The sequence below is a fragment of the Hippoglossus hippoglossus genome, chromosome 24 (assembly GCF_009819705.1).
Source record: "Hippoglossus hippoglossus isolate fHipHip1 chromosome 24, fHipHip1.pri, whole genome shotgun sequence".
Classification (NCBI taxonomy): domain Eukaryota; kingdom Metazoa; phylum Chordata; class Actinopteri; order Pleuronectiformes; family Pleuronectidae; genus Hippoglossus; species Hippoglossus hippoglossus.
The window spans coordinates 17024287-17048988 of NC_047174.1; the positions used below are offsets into that span (position 1 = coordinate 17024287).

General features: G+C 40.8%; 1 protein-coding gene across 1 annotated transcript; it reads right to left on the reverse strand.

Moving 5' to 3' along the window:
• Nucleotides 1-1647: 1647 nt before the first annotated feature.
• elp3 (elongator acetyltransferase complex subunit 3) lies at nt 1648-24687 on the reverse strand. The gene is made up of 15 exons (XM_034579164.1): nt 24525-24687; nt 23879-23978; nt 23394-23532; nt 22789-22859; nt 22464-22527; nt 22043-22111; nt 21384-21538; nt 14851-15012; nt 14579-14705; nt 7443-7636; nt 6984-7074; nt 5258-5323; nt 4206-4433; nt 3856-3937; nt 1648-2654 (listed from the first exon to the last, which is right to left on the reverse strand). The coding sequence occupies exons 1-15, from the start codon at nt 24544-24546 to the stop codon at nt 2563-2565; spliced, it is 1662 nt and encodes a 553-aa protein (XP_034435055.1). The 5' UTR covers nt 24547-24687; the 3' UTR covers nt 1648-2562.
• Between the last annotated feature and the right edge of the window lie 15 nt (nt 24688-24702).

Below are 24702 nucleotides of genomic sequence, written 5' to 3' on the forward strand. Positions count from 1 at the left end.
GCGGTTGTGCCATATTCTTTCCATTTTCTTATGATGGATTTTATGGTGCTCAGAGAGATGTTCAAAGCTCTGGATATTTTTTTATAACCTAACCCTGCTTCATATTTCTCCACAACTTTATCCCTGACCTGTTTGGTGAGCTCCTTGGTCTTCATGATGCTGTTTGTTCAGTAATGATCTCCAACAAACTCTGAGTCCGTCACAGAACAGGTGTATTTATACTGAGATTAAATTGCAGACAGGTGGACCCTATTTACTAATTATGTGACTTGCAAATGTGACTTGTGAATGCAATTGGTCGCACCAGATCTTTGTTAGGGGTTTCACAGTAAAGGGGGTGAATACATATGCACTCAACACTTTTCAGATTTTTATTTGTAAATAATTGTGAAATCCATGTAATATTTCCCCCCACTTCCAAATGATGCACTATTTTGTGTTGGTCCATTACATAAACTCACAATGAAATAAATTTTAATCTGTGGTTATACCATGACAAAATGTAGAAAAGTCCAAAGGGGGTGAATACTTATGCAAGGCACTGTATATACTACACCTATATATATTAGGTGTTAGGTGTTGGTGCCTGTTAACCTGATTTTAACCTTGGTTTTACTTTTGAACTATTCTTCTGTTAAATGTGGTAGTGATATGTATCTTTGTGTCAATCAGATTTTAACATTTGGTTTTACTTTTACTCTTCATGGGTTTATTTATGACATATTGAAAGGCACCAAAATCGATTATTCCTATTCTTATTATAGCCCCAAAGTTGTCAAACTATACATTGTATAACTTCAGTGATGTGAAAAAACTCTTAATTATGGGCCTTTAATGAGCTATTATATTATATATAAGGATTAATGAGGCATTTCATACAGTGGGTGGAGAAGTGAAATACAGACATCAGCAGCCCCAGACCCGTTTCCACTCACTTTCCACTGGTAATTGTAGTAAACAAGTTCTGTAACCTTCACTTCAGCAGAGTTTAACTGAACCTGCTACTCCTCTGCTCATGTTGCAGTGAAGATTAGACCAAAGTCTGCCTCCTCCTACAGCACCAATCAGCTCAGCACAGACTCAGCGAGTCTGAGCGGGAGGAAAGTCCTTTCAGATTTCACAGCGGATTGCAGGAGTGAGCAAGCGTGGAGAGCAAGCCCCCCCCCCCCGCCAAAAAAAATGGCTTTATCCCTCACTGCGTCAGGACTGCAACACACACACAGCACAGCGCAGTCACGACACAGTGGCCGCATCCGGGAAATTACGCATGGCCGTTCAGCTTCAGTCGCCCCCAGTGCAGTCGGGATCTCTATGAGACATAGGTCGGCGCATGAGCCTCTCGTGCTTTATTGGTACCTATTTTTCATATGACAAACTCTTTTCAGTAACAGTGCGGCTGAACGCAGCATTCAGTCAGTGTTCACTAGACAGGTAACGGATGGAAATGTAATTGGAAAGGCTGTGTCAAATGAGCCAGTGAAACCCTCTCATAGGGCAATCATCAGGGGCGCACACCCTTGACACTGGGGAACACATTATAGGCACCACTCTTACGATGTGACCTTTCTTTGGAAGCTAAAACCTCTTTTGCCATTAAAGTTTAATTATTATTAAAATGCCTTAGAGACAACGAGCAGGACACAAAACGGTAACTGAAATATACTTTATTCTCTGAGAGCAAAAAAAAACAAAAAGACGGTCAAGTGAAGTGTCAACATCTGGAATTAACCAGAAGACATGTAGCCCAAGAACACATGAAAGTAAAAACAAGAAACCGGATTAACTGTGGAGCTTTAAAAGGCTATTTATGTAATATTGAATTTCCTGCCCTATAAATCAAAATTGTGCAATTACACAACGGCTGCCCAGTGAGGACACTTCCCACTGTTCATTCATCCACTGCCAACCGTTAATGAATGCTTGACTCATAATGGGTTTTCCATTTAGTTGCAACATAAACATGATTAACTCAAACTGTGATGCTTAACACATCTCTCGTCCTAAATCAACACCGAAACGTAACATTTCAGTGGCAGTTAAAAAAAATGCCTCGGCAGCCTCGTTGTCATTTCTCGTCAAAGCGACTCAATGCTGCTCGCTGAAACTGAGGTCATACACGCGCCAGTGGCGGCAAACGTTCATTTCCATGTGTAAAGCTAAAAACACCAACACTGTTTGTCTTATTTTGGTGCATGTTTAGAAAAGAAACAGCTTAAATGTAACATTTAAAATGTCAAATGTCCACATCCACCTGATGGCATCTCAGCCTGAACTCCAAACCTCATTCCCAAGATGCTCGTATAACTCTCTTTCACTCCCGACGTCGTCACACTGTCTCCTTATCTAAATAAAACAGAAGAAGTGCAACAGCGTTCTCGAGTGTGTCCCAGATAAAAAGCAGATGCCTGAGCTGAGAGGAAAAAACACCCAACCACTATCTCCTCTGACGCTTGGAAAACAGAGAACTAAAAATACCACAGGAGGAATATTGTCCTGATAAATAACACGATTTGTGCGTGTACGTGTGTCTTTTTTGTCTTCACTTAAAAACGTTGTCTATCTTCAGTCCATTCCAGGTTCATACAGATCCTTCACCATGTATGGTCCCTCCAGCTCATAGCCCATCTTCCTGTAGTAGTTCCTCGTTCCTACGCCTGCAGAACAAACCAGGGACAGAGGACAACAAACAACTTAGTGCATAAGCATCACAGAAATGGTGAATGAAAAATGACTTTCTTGTAGGTTATTGATGAATATAGAAACGTCCCTTTTTTACTTAGGAGCACAAAGTCGCTAAAGCCCAACCAATACTCTAGCATGGCTTATCTCATATCTGCACTAGTCTTTAGAGCTGCAGTGACAGGACGTTAGAGGACATTATAGAGAAACTGCACACTTAATCATATGACACATTATTGGTGGTTTTAAAATCCCATTTATTATCAAGTTCGTTCATTTATAATTCAATGTTGATTCTAAACCTCCCCATTGTCTACTATTAAGAAACGTTCTACACACACACACACACACACACACACACACACACACACACACACACACACACACACACACACACACACACACACACACACACACACACACACACACACACACACACACACACACACACACACACACACACGCCTGCAGATCAAACCGTTCGTTGGTTTTGGTCGTCAAGAAAATCCGCCTCTACTTCATTTGACATTTCTGTCGAAAAACTGTGTGTGCTGCTACTGTAGTCATTGCTCATAGCTAGACAACCTAGATAACTTTGCAATTGGTATTGTGTGTGTGTGTGTGTGTGTGTGTGTGTGTGTGTGTATATGTGTGGGGGTGTGTGTGGGGGTGTGTGTGTCTTAGCCCCGCATCCCAGCTCAGCGTCCTCAAGGCAATTTTCTATTTCCAGGCGGACAATTCACAATTCATTCCAGGGGTGAAGTTACACTTGAAGAAACATATGCTATTCACGATATAATCCACTATATTCACCTTCCATAATTTTAACATACAACTGTTAATAATGATGCAAAATGAAAATTGTTCATGTCTGTCTGAAATGTCCTTCTATTAAACAATTTGTTTTGCAATTGGTCTAAATGAATCCAACTGAATTAATTATAAATTGAACCTAACTTTTGAACCTGATATGGAAATATTGGGAAATTTTTGAAAATGCATCTCAAATATTCAACACATCAAGAGAATGCATGAAGGAATTAAAAACCATAAAGCTGCTGTGTGGCATAATACTCACATGTTAAAGTCATATATGGGCTAAGTACTGCAAATGTTTGTGTTCTGATGTCTTTGGAAAGGAGAAATGATGCCCTGATGTGCTGTTGTGTTTCTTACCGGAGATGACGGCCAGTTTTCCAGAGCCGTGTTCATCTCTGGCAATTCTTTCTGCCTCCTCCATCAGCATCATGCCGAAGCCCTACACAAGGAGGAGAAATAACAACAGACACAGAAGAATACATTGTAAAACCAGTATGTCCACGACATCTGACCTACTTATCCCTGATTTTGAGCTTAATCTCAGTGTTTAACTTTTCCAGTCCAGCACGGGGAGGGAAAGTACAGACCAGGAGAGATGCCTCACAGTGTTGGGAGGGAAAACAATCAGATTCACAGCTGGTGGAAAAACCAAGGTGTTTGGGGGGGATCTACTTTGTATGTGGAGTCAGGTGTGAAATCATAAGCACCTGATGCTGGAACTTGCTGGGGTCTCGGCTGCTGACGGGGACGACGCTGCCGTAAACATGCAGCTCACGCACGATGGACACGCCTCCTTTCAGCTCGGGACGGAAGGACTGTGGGGAGCAGCGGCGCAGACGCAGCAAGCCAATCAGGATGTCCTGCTCCGGGTCCTCGTAGGAGAGGAAGGTCTCCCAGTTGCCGTTAGCCACGTAGTCCCTCCGCACAAGCTCCACCTGGGAACATGTTTGTGTTCATGTTAATCTTAATGAAGAATTCTGATACTTTTCAACCTGGGCCATTTGTTTATAAATGCGGTTGAGTAAATGAATGGTACTTAATTTATTTTTTTTAATCTGTTAAAAAGACTGTCTACTCCGGCAGCCGCAGCACAGCGGCAGTAAATGTAATGTAAACTTATGGGGCAACTGCATCAGTCCACAAAATGTCCATTAAAAGTGCTTTTCTCACCAATACAAGGCTCAAATAGTTATTCTGGGTCTTTGCTATGAGTCTGGCAATATTACAAGTCTCACACAACTAGAAGTCTCACTCGCAACCGTGCAGCAGCTTGTTGTCCCTCCTCTGCATGTTGCCTCGTCTCCAATTGGTAGGAGCTCTTTGTCTGTGTACTGCAGCTCGAACAGAGTGAAGATCTGTCAGCCAGATCTGTCAGCCATAATAGATTTGCTCCATAAAATCCAATCTCGTCTCTCTCACTTACATTTCCACTTCTGTCTTCTTGCAACAACCCGAGTCTCACGAGAATTGAGAGCGAAACATGTCTAAAGCTGCCAGACTCTTAGCAAAGACCCAGAACCACAGTTTGAGCCTTTTATTGGTGAAAGAAAAACTTTAGTGGACATTTATTAGACTGTCACAGTTGCCCCATAAGGTTACATTGTAGCCAGCAGAGGCGATCGACTGGACCGATTCCAAAAGTTGTTGTACCATTTATTTACGCACCCACACTTATTAGGAAAGAGCCATGGTTATAAATCTGCATGTTATTGGTCATCAGTCTTGAAAGATGGAACACTGTACTGGTGCTGCCCGTTACCTGGTAAGGTCTGACTTTGTGGTGGATCTCCTGAATGCCCACTTCTCGGGTTCTCACATCCCGACACTGCAAATACAGAAAAATGAAAATGGGTCAAACCAGTTTAGAAGCTCTTGGGACTCGTACATCAGGTTGAATTTCACTATAAAAGACTCAAAACTATAAAACATGCACAAATCAAGCTTTATTTTTATTTTATATAATATATAAATATATATATTTTTATATATCTATATAATATACATTTGAAATATGTCAGAGAGTAAAAAAGAAAAGTAGAAGCAGTCACAGTGAGCCGTTAGATGAAGAGCTGCATGTTAAACTCAGCTGACCTCTGAACTCTGCAGCAAGTTAACTAACATGAAATCGGATTGAGTTACTAAAAACACTGTGAGCAGATTTGGCTGCTCTGTTCTTCAGTTCTGAAGGTTTGTTCGCTGTAGTATTAAAACACTCTTGCTGTTACCATCAGTAACCATGAGTGTCAAATTAACCGAAACTGAAATTTTAATGATTACATCCTTTTCAGTTACTTGGATGAGCCTCAATATATCTACTAATTCAAGAAATCCCTGTCTGTCTGTATTTGGAACACATGTCTCCAGAACCATTCATAGTATCACCTTCCCACTTGGCATGTGTATTATTAAAGCCCCACGGAAATGTATTGTCAAATTTGGTGCAATTTGGACTTGTTCAATATTAATAAACTTAGAATAAACAGAAGACCAGCAGCAGTGTAAGTGATGCCGTGGGGTTCTGCGCACTAAGTGGACCTTCAAAGGACTTTCAATAAACATGGGGAACAGCTCTTTGTGCAGCAGCAGTGGTGCAGCTTCAGGGTTTTGTGGACTGAGTCCAGCAGCAGGTTTTTACTTGCTGCATCTGTTATTGCAGGTCACTTTTACAATTTCAAAAAGAAAGCTGCAACTAGCATAACCACAGGCCAAGCAAACAGTCCATTCAAAACAGGCAGGTTTACAACAGGGATGGCAACAGTTACACAGTTTTGGACACGACAGATCTCTTTAAACATGATAAAGACGAATTCATTAATTCAAGTTAATGGAAACTAGGTCAAAGTTTTAACTTGCATAGTTGCAGTTATATGTGATGTAAAATGAAAAACTTCTCTGAGTAAGTCACAAACCACTAAGAAATGATATTTTTGATGTAAAAAACTATAAAATGTTTGACTTAGAGGGTGGTGGAGACCAGCGGAGTGTGGGGTGGTATTCCAGTTTCATGCTCAATAAATGCCTTGGTGGTTTCTAATTGAAGCAAACAGGAGGCTCTTCACCCCATAGGTGTTGTGTGAGTCTTTTAATGGAAGTTAGTGAGGGGTCGTCTGCCTGGTGTGCCTAGTTGGCGATTCTGTTAGATGAACCCTGGCCTGATGTTTTCAGCCTGAATGAGCTCAACATCTACTAAAGTTGTCAAATTCAATATATGTGCAGGTTGTGATGAGGGGGGTGCTTCAGTTCCATGCTCCAAAAGCTCTAAACTTTACCGGAGAGGTTTTTTAATCTGTCAATTTACCCTATAAACAGCAATGCATGCAAATTACTCCCGACAGTCAGCATTTGTCTGTTGGCAACTTCCACCACCTGAGTACGGCTGTGACCGTTTGGATCACATCCCAGCTGGGAAAGTCCATTAGCTCCCTTGCTCAGAAGAAGCTGACACAGACTCTTTCAGTTTAATATGTGAGGCCTTTGCGTCTCACCTCAGTGCCCATGTCCTTCATCCTGGCCAGTGCCAGCTCTCTCAGGTTTCCATGCTCCACTCCGGAGCTCACCAGCGGCATGGGGATGTCCCTGGTGAGGTGTGCGAGAGCAGAAATGATGGGAGTGAAGCTTTAGATTACAAAAACAGCCACAAATATACATCTATAACGGATCATTTATGTACAAAATATGTAGCTAATGTTTCTATATGTATCTGGTCACTGATTATTATTATTATTTTATATATACTTTGGGATGGTAAGGAGGTAGCCAATTATTATACGGTAATAACGGTAATGATAAGGTAAGGAGGTAGTGTGTTCTGCTGTTGGGCAAACAATGGACATTGTCAAATGAGACAGTTGTATCAATGATTATGTCATCAATATTGACTCATGGTGTTTTAAACTATAGTCTCCTGTGCATTTCCATCTCCTCAAGCCCATTTATTCTCCTACCTCTGTACCCTGTAGACTCGTGTCCAGGGCGGCACCAGCGCCAGAATTCGGGCCACGAGGTCCACGAGGGCGCTGGGCGTGTAGCTCTTGTAGCGGCCCGTCTTCCACAACTCATACAGCCCCGTGCCCCGGATCACCAGGGTTGGGTACAGCTTCAAACCATCTGGCCTGAAAGCTGGATTCTCAAAAAACTCCTGCAAAGAAACACACAGATGCATGTGGCACGTTAAAGCATATATCAGGCGAAGAAAATGAAAACGGGACTGCTGAATAACACTGAACGATTCTCCAGCACACAAAGTCAAAGCCTCCATTACAGCTTGTTTCTCATTAGTCTCCTGAAATTGTTCCAACACGATCGGAAGTGAATTCAACGCACTTATGTATTTCAAAATGAATCAACAGTATCTCTTTTACCACAAGTCATCGTGTTGTCATATCACTAGGTAATAAACTTTATGGACTAAAACTGATTATACACTGCTATATTTGCAGTGTTAACACTCACATATGGACATGTAGTGTTTTAAAAATGAGAAAATAAAGTAGGCAAAGAAGAAATACCCACATTTCTTTTCACTTAAATCATCCAGCTTTTTCTACACAGCAAAGAAAAGTGTCTGAACATTCAATAAACCTTCGATGGCACTGAGGAAACATAAAAGACATCGCCTCAGCGTATAGAAAGCAGATATCACAGAGAACAGCGCTGCAGAGCTCAGTTATTCAATTGAAGGAAACAAATCTCGCTGTACAGTTCAGTGCATTTGAGGGGAATCAGTGGGAGTGTCATTCTCTTCCCTCTGTACTGACTATCACATGATCACAACCATGAAGATCTGGAATTGAGGCCCATTCTCCAAAAACAGGCCGTTTTATCATCATTTCTCTCTCGTCACAGCTTTTAATCACATGAGGACAAGGGACCACTTCACTAAACCTAAAGGAAGGGAGGGGGACGCAATCTGATAACAATCCTTCAGTAGCGTTAAAAAAAAAGGAATCTGGAGACTATTTTAGAGATTTTGCACCTGCTACCGTCACAGACAATCCTGTCTGCCGGTGGAGAGGAACAGGGAGCATCTGTGCACATGAGATAAGTGAGAGAGGATCTCAGGCCAGGGGGGGGAAGTTGTAATCGAATTTCATTATCAGGGCAGTCACAATAGACGCAAGGAGGATGCAAAGTTCTTCTACCGCCCTCTGCGGCTCCTCAACTGGTCTGTGACCCAGGCTGACACAAGAAACTGAGTGGGTTGTGGTGCGGAGAAAAAAAAACTACTTGTACAAGCGACACACAAGAGCTAGAAAAGGATGAACGCTTGAATGGGAGATCCCTGCTTCCTTGAACTGGCATTCAGTGGTGAAGAGCTCTGTATCGAGAAGGCCTACATGTCATTATGATGATTATTAATTAACCAATTTTCATGGAGGTTCTCCAAGTAAACATCCCTCCACTGAAATCTCAGTTGTTGTTTGCGTCAGAGTTACAGCATTTGCCTCCCTATATGGACACTGCAGGCAGACAAAGATGTCTGGAATTCTCCTTGATGCCATCCATTCTTTTTCTTAATCCTTTTAAAGGGTTACCAGGCAGCTGCAGTCTTAGCGTAGGATAGGCTGCATCATTACAGCTCAAATTAATAAATACTCATCTATATTCTTGCCACAGAATTATTTATTTCCCTCTTAAAACAGCTAACATCCACATTTCTCTAAAAATAACTTGAAACGACAATGTGAAAACAATGTTAAGGTGAGGTTTGGTGTTGCTTGAGGTGATGAATCACCAGAACAGAGCTCTATAGGGAGCAACAGCTCGTCATTAATCTGTCTGACCCTCAGCTTAACTGTTCATGTTCACGTCACTGTTTTTGGTTGTCGCAGGCAGCTGTTTCCAGCAAAAAAAAAAACTCTGTCCCTGCTCAGCACCTAACAGCAAGCATTTGTTGCCCATGACTGTTTGTTAGTCAGCAGGAATACACAACAACTCCTTGGTGGACGGAAGCTGTATAGGTCAAGGAAGAAGCCATTACAATGTATGTGCTGATCCGGATCAGGGGATGGATCCAGGAACATTTTTGTTCACTTTTATAGCATGTAAGCATTTTCACGGTTTTCCCAGGGAATAATTCATGGATCTTGATGTGAAATCGGGCACATCAAGGGGACTAATCCCTATGACTGTGTGAAATGTGGTGCAGCTTGATTGAATTGAAGGGGACTGTCGGCCTTGGTGAAGGAATGAGCTCTACTGAGGACACATTCTAATATTGTGTTTGTGTTAAGCAGGCGAACATAGTGGAGCATTATCATCTAAAGTGCCAGATTTTTCTCTTATAAAAGGAGGAAATACAGTAAACTATGATACGGTCTGTGTTCCCTTCAATTCTCAAGTCATACTATTAACTCAGTCGAGACCTTTTTACATACAGTCTATGGTCGAGACCTACTCTTAAAAAACATTGCTTTATAGCCTTAACAGTGGTCCAAACTCAACAGGTTACCTTTATTTAAGGAAAAGTTATGAAGTCAATCTTATAACTAGAATATCAAACTATAGAGTGCCTACCTGTGCCTACCTATTCATTCGTTGAGTCAGAAACTACAGCCATTTTAATTCGGGTAAGTCATTTTAGGCGTTCTTGCTCCAAAGATGTGAGAGTGGAAGAGGCGAAGGCCCACTACATTAAAACAATGTGAGTTTAGTAAGCACACATTTGTTGAAATAACAGTCATGTGAGTGGTTAGGGTGGTACAAGGACACCACTTCCTTATGAGTAATACATCAATTTAATTTTGGGTAAAAAAAAAAGATACATGCCCATCTTACGAAAAACTATTCATATACGTTATATTTGACCACCAGAATAGCATAATAACCTCCACCTCCAGCCGTACCTCCACCGAGGCAGAACAGTGCCCTTAAATTCAATCAAGCTGCACCAAATTTCAAACACTCACATATATCACTTCTCTCAATGTGCCAGATTTTTTTTTATCAAGACCCATGAATTATTCCCTGGGAAGTCAGTTAAAAATGTCAAAGAATTAGCTATTTCACATTGTCAAAGAAATTAAAAGTAATTCAAGAATCTTGCACCAAAATGTACAGTTTGTTTTCTTAGCCAATGTCCCATCATCCCTCCACCAAGTTTTGCGGAAATCCATTAAACTGTTTTCGCATAATCCCGCTGATAAACAAACAGACAGGGGTGTAAACAGAATGTCCTCGGTGGAGGTATTACATCTGTAAAGATTCTGTGTCCAAATGAAAAACTCGGTGCACGATTTGTAGCAGGATGCAAACTAAGCAATTTGTGATTTTTCCCTGAGATGCTTTTTTGGATCCTGGAGTGAAGATGTTCAAAAGCCTGCATTTTCCCCCACTTGCTAGCAGGAAAGGTGTCATGGAAGATTAGACATGATGAGACACAAAACTCGCATAATCTGGAGGTGTGATAAGATAAGAGGGCAGAAAGGCAGACACGTAGATAGTGTGATTGGAAGAGGACAGAGATGAGAGTGGGCAGATAGATGACGTGAGCGCAGAGATGAGAAGAAGACAGAAAGTTTAAAACTAGAGAGGAGAGAGAAGGAAAAGATAAAGTGACCGATAAATGGAGAGGAAAAAAACTGCTGGGGGAAAAGAGACAGACAAGGAGACAGGAGAGAGTAAACACTGTTCTCCCAAAAGACAGAGACGAAGGGAGAAAGTAAGTGCAGGGAGGAGAAAAGTGACAAAAGAAATGTTACAAGAAAGGAGAGGAGGAGACTGTGAGGGCTGAGGACACATTTAATCTGCTTCCCCTCACTGTGTCGACCTGCTGCTGCCCTCCTTATTACCATCAAACACACAAATCCACACACACTAGTGGCTCAGGAAACACACACCCGCCCACACACACACACACACCCACACAGAGAGAGGGGTAATGTAACAAATCTGCGGGAGGACACGGACCCTTCTCCCTGACTTAAATCTCCTGTGAAAAATGAAGCACTCAGAGTTGTTGATGCTGAGGAGATTGGGGGGGATGTCCTCACTGCCTTCATTGCTACACATTCCCATTTTACACACTCAGCACTGACAACACACAAAAGGAACCCGACAACCCTCAAATAACACCGGGATCCGACGTTTTCAGGAAAAAGAACAAGACAAAAGTTACATTTCTTGTCGGAAACGGTACATCTGGTCAGCTGAGGGACAGACATGTGGGTTCATCTGCTGAGTCTCAGCTCATTAAACTTCCAATCTACTCCTATCCTCTGTGGGACTGGATCTACACTATATAGTGATTTCATTACAGCCCAGCCAATACATATCAACCAATGTTAGCTAACTGAACATATAGTATATCAGCATCATCACACATGCGGCTGATACGTAGGAAACTGCAACTGCAGATGTCATTTAAGATGTTTTTTGATTCTTGAGTTTGTCAACCATAGTACTGACGGGTTTATTCTTACATTAAAGTGAATATAAATATACATGATAATCTATTCTATATAATATTGCTATTTGCCTCGAAAGACCACTGCTAGTTGGTCTAGTTTTATCACAGCTGCATCTTTGTTCTCGGATTTTTGTGAAATGAAATACCCCAACCAATAGAAAACCAGGTATGAAAATGACCAATGATATCGTTGTGGTAGTGTTGGCTTTACTTGTTAGAGAAGCTCTATGTGGTTACTGTTTTGTTAGATTCTGCTCATCACTCACCAGCATGGATTATGTTTTATATATATAAAATGTATTCCAATCACAATTAATGCTAAAAGTGAGATTATTGAGATTAGCTGATCATGATTTCTTTGGGTTTGTTAGGACTGTGGAAGAAAATATGGAACATACACACACACACACAACGTGTTTTAAACAAATTATGTAAAATGAAATGTATCTACATTTCTGGCCTGCTTTTCTACAGAACCGGTCACATATTGGTGTGTGATCCGCAGAACCTGATTGAACAGTAACCACCAATAAGGGACGCTGTAAGAAGTAAAGTGAACGCCTCGGTACTAAGGCAGTGTTGATTTCAGTGGGAGGAAATCAACACTGCAGCTACAGTGTATCCGAGTGCAGACGCAGAGGAATGTGCACGTGATCAGGCACTATTTAACAGAGAGGGCAGGGGTCTGAGGGAAAGCGTTACAAAATCTGAGCGTGAAATGAAGAAATAATGCTGTGGGAAAAAAAGACCTCTTCTCATCTTACTCGGCAAAACAAAAAAAATAAAGCATTTTCCTTAAAGTCAGACTCATTAAAGGTGTGACTGGCTGTGTTACAAGGTAATTACACCACAAGTGAGCAGATTAAAAAAAAAAACCTGGAGAGAGCTGGAGCCAATCCCAGCTGACACTGGGCGAGAGGCGGGTTACACCGGGTTCGGTCACCAGCGTATCGCGAGGTCAACATAAGGAGACAAGCAACCGTTCACACTTGCCCACCTAAGGTCAATTTAGAATCTCCATTTCACCGGACCTCGATCAACATGTCTTGAGGAAGCTGGAGCACCCAGAGAAAACCCACTCAGACATGGGAGGGGCGTGCAAACTCCACACCGGAAGAACAGGAACCTTGTTGAAGCGAGGCAACAGTGCTAACCACCGCACCAATGTAATGCCCTAACATTAATAAATAATAATATTTGGGATTTGCGGGTTTGATGTGGTTCTACTCTGAAAATCCCCCAGCAGAATAAAACTCTTTTTGCATCACATGTGAGGGTTCCATCTCTCTGTGTTGTCTCCTCATGTTTAATTAGGATCTCATTACACGGGAACATTGAGAGTTTGAACTTCTTCACCTCTGTAGAAGACTGAAGACTGTTCCTTTGTGATTCAACACGCAGTGAGTTACCCCACCGCGACTGATCACACACAGTTGAAGTAATTGTGACGTAAGCGAGAGCTAGAGAGAGAGAGAGATTTCACTGCTGCTGGTTCTGACACAGTGAGTGACACATTCTCTCACAACGTCAGATACTTACCTGCACATATTAGTAATACACCCTTTTCTTTCATTGTCTTCTTAATCGCTTGATTTCTGCGTCACATAAATGAGCCGAGCTTCAAACAGAGTCTTCATTTACATCCCACAGTCAGTCGTGTTGGGAGGCAGCACCGTCTGATTCTGCACATTCATATTAGAGCTGTGCTTCCAATCAGAGCTCGAAAGTGAGCCTGCTGTTGACGCATCTGACAGGAGTTTCACATCACAGTTGGGACTGTGAGTCGACTGTCACCGCTACGCCGATTCTATTTTCAGACGCTACACGTAGGACTTACTTGCTACATACCACTGCGAGATAAATAGTAATGACGCACTCTGATGCCGAGAGAAAGAGAAAAGACGTGATCACTAATGTCACAAACAATAAAACTAATGATCAGCCTGCTGCATGAAGTTACTGGTGTTATTTTTAGACTTTAAAATATCTCATATGTTACTTTACGCAACTTCGTCCACATGAAACTCAGAAACTCTCCTACAAATATTTTTATATTTTAACTGATGTGTCATTAAAAGTGGACTGAATATTATAATGTAGAGGTTGACCGATGTGGAGTTTTTGGGGACTGATGCCGACTCCAATGTTAGGGATTAAAAAATGTCAAATACCAATTTATTGGCCGTCTTTTGTGCCGCACCAGTGAGGTTCTCCAACAACAACTCATTATGCCGTAAAAGCTATTAATCTAGCTTTTGAATTGGGACAGACTGGTCACGCCACTGTGAAGCAATCAGTCTACGAATGCAGCCCAAGAAGGATGCAGCTGATGTTTGCTCTCACAGGCAACAGATTGTGTAACAGGTACACAGACTAAAGAGTTAAAGACAAGTTCTCGGATGAGAGAGAACTCTACTGCATGCCAATTGCGACTACGCACATTACTGCAGCTGAAAGGATGAGGTCGGACTGTCTGTGTGGATGGGAAAAATGCTATGGACCGTGGACCATAGCGTTTTTTAAAATAATTAATGGGAAAAGAAGAATTTCAGATTTTAAGGCATGGCACAAAAACAAACTCTTTTTTCGGAGACGCATTTCAATATTCCGTCAACAGCGTAGTTCTGTTACAGGAAGTGTTAAAATGAACAACAAAATAAGGTCAGTGCTTACAATGAACTGCTCCACATCCCTCTCCATCCCCACGTTGGGCAGGTCTGGCATCATGTGGGCGACCACTTTGAAGCCGGCGTCCTTTGCCAGGTGGAAAGACTCGCACACAGCTCGCACCGTGTGGCCTCTGCAAGAATCACAATTGTCACATGAGTTATGTCAAATTAAAAAGCTTGCAGGTAAACTGCACACGCCATCAGACCAGCTGCTGTTACATTATGTCTGCTTTCTTATCTGCATCTGTCCATTCATTCCTTCCCTGACCCACTGACCTGTTCGTGTCTCGGGCCACGTCCTCGTAGACACTCTGGACTCCTATCTCCAGCCGGGTGCAGCCGTAGCCCAGCATGTCACTGAGGTGTCGCTTCAGGCAGTAGTCCGGCCGGGTCTCAATAGTGATTCCCACACACTTGGTGTTACTGCGCTCAGAGTACCTGCAGAAGGAAACAGTCATTTCCGTTGAGCATTATTTCTGCTCATACTATGTATCTTATAGCTTATAATACAGCTCCTGCTTATTATAATATGTTTTTTTAATTTGACTATTTAGTCAGAGCCCTCACTCAGTGTTGGAGGGCTCTATACATGCTGGGATCATTTAGCAACATCAATTTACACGCTGCGAGTTTGCACGGCTCATTATCCAAACATTTAACACTAACCTCACATTAAAGACACACTAAAGCAATAAAGAACACTGATGACAGCAGAAGGAAAATGTTTATCATGCAAAAAAAAAAGTTAAATGAGTCATTACTGAGTGTTTGCTTTGCGTCAAAAGCAAGTTAAATACTTGAATTGCTCCCTCACTTATAAGTCATGGCAGTGGTGGGATGTAGATGATTAAGTCTCAAAACATTTAAAACAAGTTATTCTTTATCCATAGGTTAAAATCTGTTTCTCCGTTTTCCACACGGGCTGAGAATCAAAGCAGCAAAACCAAAATTCTTTATAATAACAATGGATCCAATGACAGAGAGCAATGTGAGGTCCCTTGTAATGTTGAACCACCATTTACCAATCCTCTCTGCACTTCCCCTCAGCACTGCAGAGCGCTTTAGTGTCTTTCAACTCATCGTTTTGGTTTTAAAGCGACACTATTTGACTTTTAACTAAGCAACAGGGTCACAACGCTACCATTGTGTTGACCGGAGCTCTGACTGCACTGAAACACATATTACCCATGATCCCCAGTTTCTGAATTCTTCATATTTTAAAAGTTTTCCTCACTAAATATTGAAGATGGACGTTTTTATAAGACTTCTAAGTCTTTTTATCTGATCTACAGTTCAGCATTGCTCTTGAAATTGCTGGGCCTGATTGCAAGTTTAAGCTGCGACTATCAGTCACACTCACTCACAGGAGATCGTACCTGCTCACCAAAGTTACATAAAAGGTCAAAATCGTTGTATAGTTGCAAATAGTCCACACTTGGTTTTGTTGTCTTGCTTAATCCCACTGCTTTCATTAGTCCAATTTCCAGCAGCAGGCAGCTGAAAGCTCTAAAAAATAAACTACTGTGGATCAACAGTTGACAACGTTAAGTTTAACAGGCATCGCACTAACATAAAGGCTTTTAGATGCTAAAGAGCAGGAGTCAGCTGTGAAAAATCATTTATTCCCATGCGACCAGACAAATTCACTTCAATAATGTTCAATTTCAACCTCATTTTCAGACACTTTGCAAGGAAGAAAACATTCAAAATACAAACAAAATTATTTCTGAGTACCCCAAACAATTTTACCCATGCGACGCAATTTTATCTGTAAATCTATCTAATATAACATATTGAACTAGTGTTCCCTTATTTCCTTTGTGATCCAGGGATGTTTTTCTCTCTCTTCACTGAAGGAGAGTATGTTACTTTATGTACATCCCAATGAGCACAACTCAGAATGTGAAGTGGTGATAGTCAGATGTGTTTCTGGGGCCAGACGCTTAATCCTATTTAAAACTACTTCCTCACAATAAATGTAACCGTCGTAAGATTGTTATTCACAGTAAGGACATCTGGATATGCCAATCTGTTTTAAGATATGCAAAGACAATGTTGGTCAGCGATGACATTCGTACCCGCCTCTCATCATTCAACCACTGGCCGTCGAGGTGGTGTCCAGTCAATAACATGAGCTTAGTAGATAGGACAACAAAGTTTCTGGTCTTATTAAGAGCAACGGCATTTATCCCACGCTGGAAAGGAGCAGCTCCCATATCTGGAAATCTGACCGTCACCAGGAGACAAGCGTAGCAGTCTTACACGCTTCCCTGCGCTTCCATTAGAGCAGTCACCCACCCAAAACCCCACAGAGACCGTGTCTGCCCGCCCGACCTCCTAAATTAATCTTGTCAAAAGTAAGCCCAAGATTAGCTTCATACTTAAAAAAAGCAAATAAAAGTAACATCACCACTAACGGAGAATGAAAAGTGGCCACTTCAACGTTAGATCTCAGCCACCTAAAGCAACACAAGTAAACAATCTAATATCAGATTATTTTATATCGATTTATTTTGTCTTTTAGAAAGTTGCCTGTGTCATGATGGATATGTTAGTCCAAATTAATCCACATTTTGTTGGTTTTTATACACTTATATTAATACTCACATTCCTCAAAGCAGGGGCCTCGGAGGTGGAGTTGAAGCCATTTTCAACTCAAGCCTATTAAACCAAAACTAAACTCAGTCATAACTCGTTTGAAAGCCTGGAAAACACTAAAGCCAGTTCCATTTGTTATTGCTGACCCGCAGTCTGAATATTTATCTGAACTGCCTGAGGTTTTATCAAGTACAGCTAAAGTAAACAGAGCAGGTGATTTCCTGTGGACGTCGGCAATGATAGCCTGACCTTAAACCTCTGTGACTAATTATCAGATGAGTTTTGAACTGCACGCAGCGTGACAGGGACTTATTAAAAACTATTTTGCCCACACAGCAGTAGGTCTGCTGATTAAAGAAGCACTAAGGCGTGAAAAGAAGCAGCCAGATGCAGGAGGAGATGAGACAGTGCTATACATCGCCTTCTTTAAATGTTGTTACTTCTCAACACAGGTATTTTCAGAGCTTCGTGTAGCCTGATCCAGACTCCTGAGCAGTGGTGCGGTCTAATATACATTTAGTTTGTTACATTTATTTTGGGGTATTGCTCACTTTTACTCCACAATATATATAAAATATCTGTACTTTCTACATGCATTGTGTTCACATTGTTTTTTATAATTTTCTAAGTAGTTAATAACGAGAGGGGAACTGGTCCACTGATCTAAACAGAGAGGGAAGGTAACAGAGGGTAATCCCAACTACAAATACCCTTTCAAATAATTATTATGACAATACTTTAATGTTTTCAGTGGCATCATCTGTGTCATTTTTTATTAATATGACATAGTCTGTACTGTTCTTATTTTTAACAAAATATATAGTATTGTCTCAGTTAATGATGTAATAGATCCCTAGTTGCATTAGGGGATACACTACACTCATACATACACCAATATTATAGTTTTTTTTCTCCATCTTTACTCAAGAGCAGGTTCTTTCAATTTGAGAGCAGGACAGTGTTGATTTCACTTTCAGATTCTGTCTCTGACTCAAAATGTTGCGCTCACGCTCAAATATACCCTCCTTGTGCTTATCTGCTTTCAGTGCATTGGCTTTACTTCTTTGTGACTCCTGTGCGAGCGCTTACATTAACCGGGTTCATGCACTACCACCCTCCACGGCTTCCTGACAGTGTGCTAGAAGGAAATCGACGACACCCTCATGGGGGGTTGAGTGTACGGCAAAATCAAGCGCTCAAGTTTTTTTATTACATTATGGGAACACTGGTGTTAGCAACTATACAAACTAAATAGATACAGCAAAAGTAACCAAAACGAGGGAGATCAAAATTTTACTTGTCATCAGTAAAACTGGGATTCTATTGGTTTGGGAATTTTGAGAGACAGAAATATCAGAGCAGAAGAAAAAATCCAAGAGCAGAGGAGAAATCCAAGAGCAGACAAGGCTTGCCACACTCACAGAAGTAGCGTGAGCTGAAGTGAAGGAAATCTAAGCACAAGCAGGGTATATTTGAGTACAAGCGCAGGGTTTTGAGTGAGAGCATTTCTAAATCTGAACGTAAAATCAATACATTCTGCTCTAAGACCACGCTCTATTAAAACGTAATGCAAAAAAAACCAAAGCAAGCAAGTACTTACTTTTACTAAAGAAGAAAAGTTAATGTGGTACTTTTAAGTCAAATGTTTGTGTACTTCCCACTACTCCTTTTTTAGTTTCCAACTTATTTGAGATCAAAATCTCACAAACAGCACAAACAGACATCTCTATTTGTCACACGGTTCAGCCGTTACTTTCACTCCTGCTGCTCCAGTGACCATTAGCTCTCCACATGCCAGCTCATGTTCCTTCGGATTCTGTCTCTGCTAGCAATAAATGTCCATCTTTTACAGTCTGCTGGCTGATTTACACCAATTACACGAGTTTATGCTCCAGAGAGGATGATCAGATTGTATGAGATGAATCAATAAAAAGTCTATTATCTCAGGCGATTATCTCAAGGTATCTGGCTGCTGTGATCACATCAGGTGCCGGGTGAGCGTGGGGAGCGGCAGAGAAGTGAGTGTGTTTCTTCAAGACACATCACAAATATCACACAAAAACACACACACACACACACACACACACACACAGAGGCAGAGATACGGCCTGTTCCTACCCAGACCAAGAGCCTCCTCCTTCCCAAACTCAGCAGCCGCCGCCACAATTACTGCAATCACAGTATCTTAACGAAGAATGCTGATAACAGTGCAGCAGCAAATTCAGGCCCACACACACCTACCAGCTTACTGACTGACACACACACACACACACACACACACACACACACACACACACACACACACACACACACACACACACACACACACACACACACACACACACACACACACACACACGCACACGCACACGCACACGCACACGCACACTCACACACCTTTTGAGTCTTATCTGAGTTTAGGAAAGTAAATAGCCCCTGCTGACAACAGCCTCAGTCCTGTGAAAAAGCCATTATTTGCTCCAATCATCTGTATGACGTCTTCAACAAATGGGTATTTGTACTTTGACTTTGAATCTTCTCCAAGTCATCTAGAAAGTTGCACCTAATCCATACTGAGCAGACGTGTGCCCAATTCCACCGACAGCTGGTCTAACTCCGTAATTTAGAAATCGATAAATGCAAGTGTGGAGGACTTATTCAAAGAGCCCTAACTTTATCTTGCTCTGAATGTGTTCATTCAACGGCCTAATATGTGCAAATGGTCATGACATCTAAGCTTCCTGAAGGATGTTTAGTGTTTAGCTGTGCTAAGTTCAATGGAGAGGGGGGAGGGGTAGAGTCAAGTGAGAATACACAAGTGCTAATAAAAATATAGCACCATACTTCACATGCTGCACAGAAGACACAGAAATAACCCTTTTTTTTTTTTTTTTACATCGAAAATGGTTGAAAGGGTGACTACGAGGGAAGAATGTATAGTGATGTAATGCTTCTTTATTTTAGTAAAAATGGGTCTGGCTGAAATAATTAGAAGAAGAGTAGAATAGTTCATATACAGAAACTAAATTGATAAAAATTATGATTTTCTACTTGATTCAGTTTTATCCTACAAAACAAAAAACTTGTCAATATCTCTCCAGGCTCAGGGAAAGGATGATGAGCATTCTCTTTAGTTTCTAAAACTGTATTAACTAAAAAGACTGAAAGACTAATCAATAAACTCACAGCTTAACTGAAAATGAAAATAATCGTCAGACTAAAATTTGTGAAGAAAAACTTCTGGAAGATGTATTTTCATTTCTAACATATAGTTTTGTCTTTGGGAAAAAAGAATCCATCTGAAGAGGAAGGCTAAATGGAAAGAATGTAATGGAATAGCTGCTAAAAGAATAGTGGAATAGCACCCTCTGGTGGATATAATACTTGTTATCTACAGCACATACATAACAGTTAATGGGGTTTATACAGATGAATATAAATATATCAATATGCCATCAAAATACTTGGTTTTAAGACTAGTGGTGCCAAGACCAATGGACAGATGAACAAAAAACATAGTTAGAACCGATCACATGACTAAAAGGTATGAAATCTGCAGCGACTACGCCCACTCCTTGGGGGTCTGGGGGTTATTTTTAAGTGGGAAACAAAATTTCCCAACAGTCAAGCCTCCTTCAAATGCTCTGGGTGCTGCCTACATTGGAGACACCTGCACCCAAAGTCTCTCAAAAAGGGTAATAACACCTTGACTGAACTCTTGCTCCCCACATCACCTTTACTCATGTTCCTTTTATTGAGGCAGTGGTAAACCCTGGCAGCCATCTCTCCCACTTCTAACAAAAGCTCAATCTCCCTTCTACCCCACTACAACTGGTGATACAAATTGATTCACCCCAAATACTCTACACCAGCACATCTACTTCTATAAATTCTATGTCCATTTCTAAGTCTCCTCCTATAGCCACTCCTTGGTAAGGTTAACATAGACTGTATTTCTGTAGCATTTTTCCAGTTTTATCAACCTCTAAAATTCCTTTCACAACCACACAACGCTTCAATATGCAGCACTTTTTCTATCACACACCGTTCGCAGACTGTTGGTTGTCATCAGGGGCAATTTGGGGCTCAGTTTCTTGCCCATGGACACTTCTGAATGCTGGAAGAGGCAGGGATCAAACCACCAACCTGATTCTGAATCTGATTAGCCGTCCCACATAAAGGAGAACACAGACCCTTGAGTAACTAAGTACCTGACAGCTTCGGCCACGTTGTTGGAGGTGTGTCCCGACAGGGCATCGTGTAGGTTCCTGATGAAATAGTCTCTGTACTCTTCAGGCAAAGCCATGAAGGTGCCGCCCATCACGATGAACTCCACCTTGTCGACACTGTGTCCCAGCTGCTTCAGCTAAACATCACACAGAGAACACACAAAGTTTTGTACAACTAGGACAATAAAATGTGTAACACTGCCACATTTTATAGGTTGTAATTGGGAGTAGAGAAACATGCAGTGAAGCACAGTAAAATAATGCTGTTCTCTAGAATAATGGTTATTAAAAATAATCATAAAATCTTACGAAATAGATTGGAATTATACCTTGTGCAGCAGTTGAACATAAAACTGACTTCCAACAACCATGAATAAAATGAGAGCTGTGGCAAATTAACATTTCTACATAAACTGTTGCTCTAATACATAGTTTTGCTCTGTTGAATTAAACTAATGTGGCCATAAATTTAAATAACAGCATAACAGGGGATAGGTCTTGGCAGGAGTGTAAGAGCCATGAGCTATCGTAACTTCATACTTACACAATGCTGTCAGCCATCAGCGATGGACTCCTCAATCAAGCAGTTAAATTAAATGATGCAGGGCCACTGAAGAAAAATATTACATGAATACACTGACCTGCTCCACCCGATGTCTAGTCTGGAGGTAGGGGTCATAGCGGGCTCGGATGGCTCTCATGGATGTTGGCTGTCAGGGAGAAGAACAAACATGATCACAGCTATGGCAAATATGAACAGCTTAAAGGAAAGATCACCGCAAAACAAAATTAGTTTGAGCATGATAGAGCTTGAGCAGTAGAACCAGCAACTACCAAAACAAGACTCCATTAATGATATAGAAAAAGGCAAAAATAAAAGATGCTATAATAATAAATATAAGACATTGATAACAACCTATCATGAAAATAAGGTAATTAATGCAATAATAAGACAACTTATCTTTTTCCAAAGACAAATGAAACCAGACTATGTGTATTTCAGCAGATTACTGTGTGAATGCAAACTAACAGAAAACCTTCCTTGTTGAGATATCAACTTACCTCATAACCAGTGTAAGACTGTGTAGAGTACTCAAAGTCTGAGTCCGGTCCACCAGGACAGTAGCTGCCAGAGAAGAGATTGATTTAAGAGCTACATTGAATGTATCAATGATGTCTCTGTTAACATGTAAAAAACATTGTCTCAAATACGCAATTAAAACTGATCCTCCTGTCTTACAGTCCTAAAACTTAAATCAACATAATAATGATCTGACCATATCTGCAGTGACCATTATCCAAGTGACTCAAACATATTACAATATAATTAATAATACATAATAAAGCAATTCATATCTAAAACAAAAGAAAGAACAGAAATCCATACACGCAGATGTTGCCTGTAAAGCTGATGTGTGGACATCGGTGAGGTTTGCACATCACAGCCACAACTGCAATCTGTGAAAGAGAGAAGCATTAAATATATTATAACATCAGTACTCTTCTATTATTTAATAAATTAGGTGTCTCCTTGCTTTCATACTTTCTTGAATATAATCAGTCCTGAAATAATCATAACAGTCTTCCTGTTAATCATATCTTTATTTAAAAGTGATGCACAACACAAAATACTTAAATTTTAACACTTTATATATTAGCTCATAAGAGAACATGCACAGATCACACAATTTAAATGCTGATACCCATCACAGCGTAAACTATATGTCTCGTCTTGGCTGAAATTCATGAATCCTCTGAAAGAGAAATATGAAGTCTACTGTGAAGTTTAATAATAGAATTGAGCCAATCACACTATATGTATACGTGTATGTGTCATTCTCTATAAACATATGATTTCATCTAATAGTCTGAACTTACTTCACTCTTGATATAACTGACAAATAATTTTAACTGGATACAACCACTCAGCGTTCAGAGTGAAATCTCTAATTTCACTACTCAGTCAAAGTCAGGAGAATGAGGGCTACATACCCCGCTGGCAGTGCGGATAGGTTTGGCCTTTAGTTTGGGCACAAGAGCACGACGGTATTGTTGTGGAACAGCAGCAATGATATCAACCAATCGGGGCTGAGATTCAAGTCCATATTTAGCTGAGGTCTTAGTCTTCACTCTGTTTGAAAACAGAATATGACTTATTATGACTTGTAGAAAAAAGGAGCATAGAGGATAAAGGACAGAGAAGAGAACTGAGATGAGTAGCCAAAAAATAATCTTATAGAATGTATAATATACACTACTATACCAAAGGCCAATACTGATCCAAACATTCATTTTACACATGCAAAACCATGGAAGTATACAGCTTAAATACACATGTACTGCAAAATTACCAGTGACATATATGTCAAGATATTAAACCTTTCCAGAAAATAAAAGCTTTCCTATGAATAGATACAATAGAGGACCATGAATACCTATGTAAAAGTGTCTGTATGTTTGTACAGGGTAAGACTTACTTATTGAGATTGATGTCTTTGCCCTCCTCATGGGCTTCAAGAAGCTGGTTAATGACGTCAGCGATGGTCATCATCATCAGCTCGGCTCGACTGAGGTCACCTGACAAAGACCAGTGATCAATAAAGTCAGATTAAATATATTTGAAATAAATATGGAAATAAAAAATCTGAGTTCATAAGATAAGATAAAGATAAGATAGTCCTCTCTTAGTGTGGGGATTTTTACCATGTAACAAAAAGGGGATAGTGATTCATATTGAGTAAAACCAATAAATACGTACAAAATACATGATGAACGCAAGGAACTATAACATTTGAAAGGTAATATGTACAATGTGAACTGAATGAATATACTGTAATAGTAGGAACTACATGAGTAGCAAACAGCAAGGTTAGTTTATACTGGTCATTACTCAGCAGCCCACTGTCCTTAACCTGACGTTAATAACTACATGAAATAAGGCTTTAGTGTGTTTTCTTTGCATTAGTGACTCACATTTAACGTCACATAATAGAGTTAAGTCACTGACAAGCTCAAAAACACAGGCAAAGTAAACTTACAGCTAGCATTAGCATCAAGCTACAGCCGGCTCGGGCAGTTTATAAAGACGTTCCGGACATTTCAACCATTTTGTCACACACTCACTCTTTTTCTTTGGCTTCCCCATGTCTTCCTTTACACAGACAGCCCAATTTCAAACGGGTGTCTATCGGTCAGAGGCTCAATGTGAACTCAATAGTCCAGACAGAGCTGTCACAGATGGTAAACAACTCCACGCTGCGTCCGAACACGGCTACTGTCGTAAGGCGACGGCTTGTGTCGT

Coding starts and splice junctions, on each gene's coding strand:
- elp3 (XM_034579164.1), bottom strand. CDS start 24,546: ATGGGGAAGCCAAAGAAAAAGA. Junction 22,112..22,463: donor AGTCTTACACTGGTTATGAG/GTAAGTTGATAT, acceptor TCTCCCTGACAG/CCAACATCCATGAGAGCCAT. Junction 15,013..21,383: donor AACGTGGCCGAAGCTGTCAG/GTACTTAGTTAC, acceptor TTCCTTCTGCAG/GTACTCTGAGCGCAGTAACA.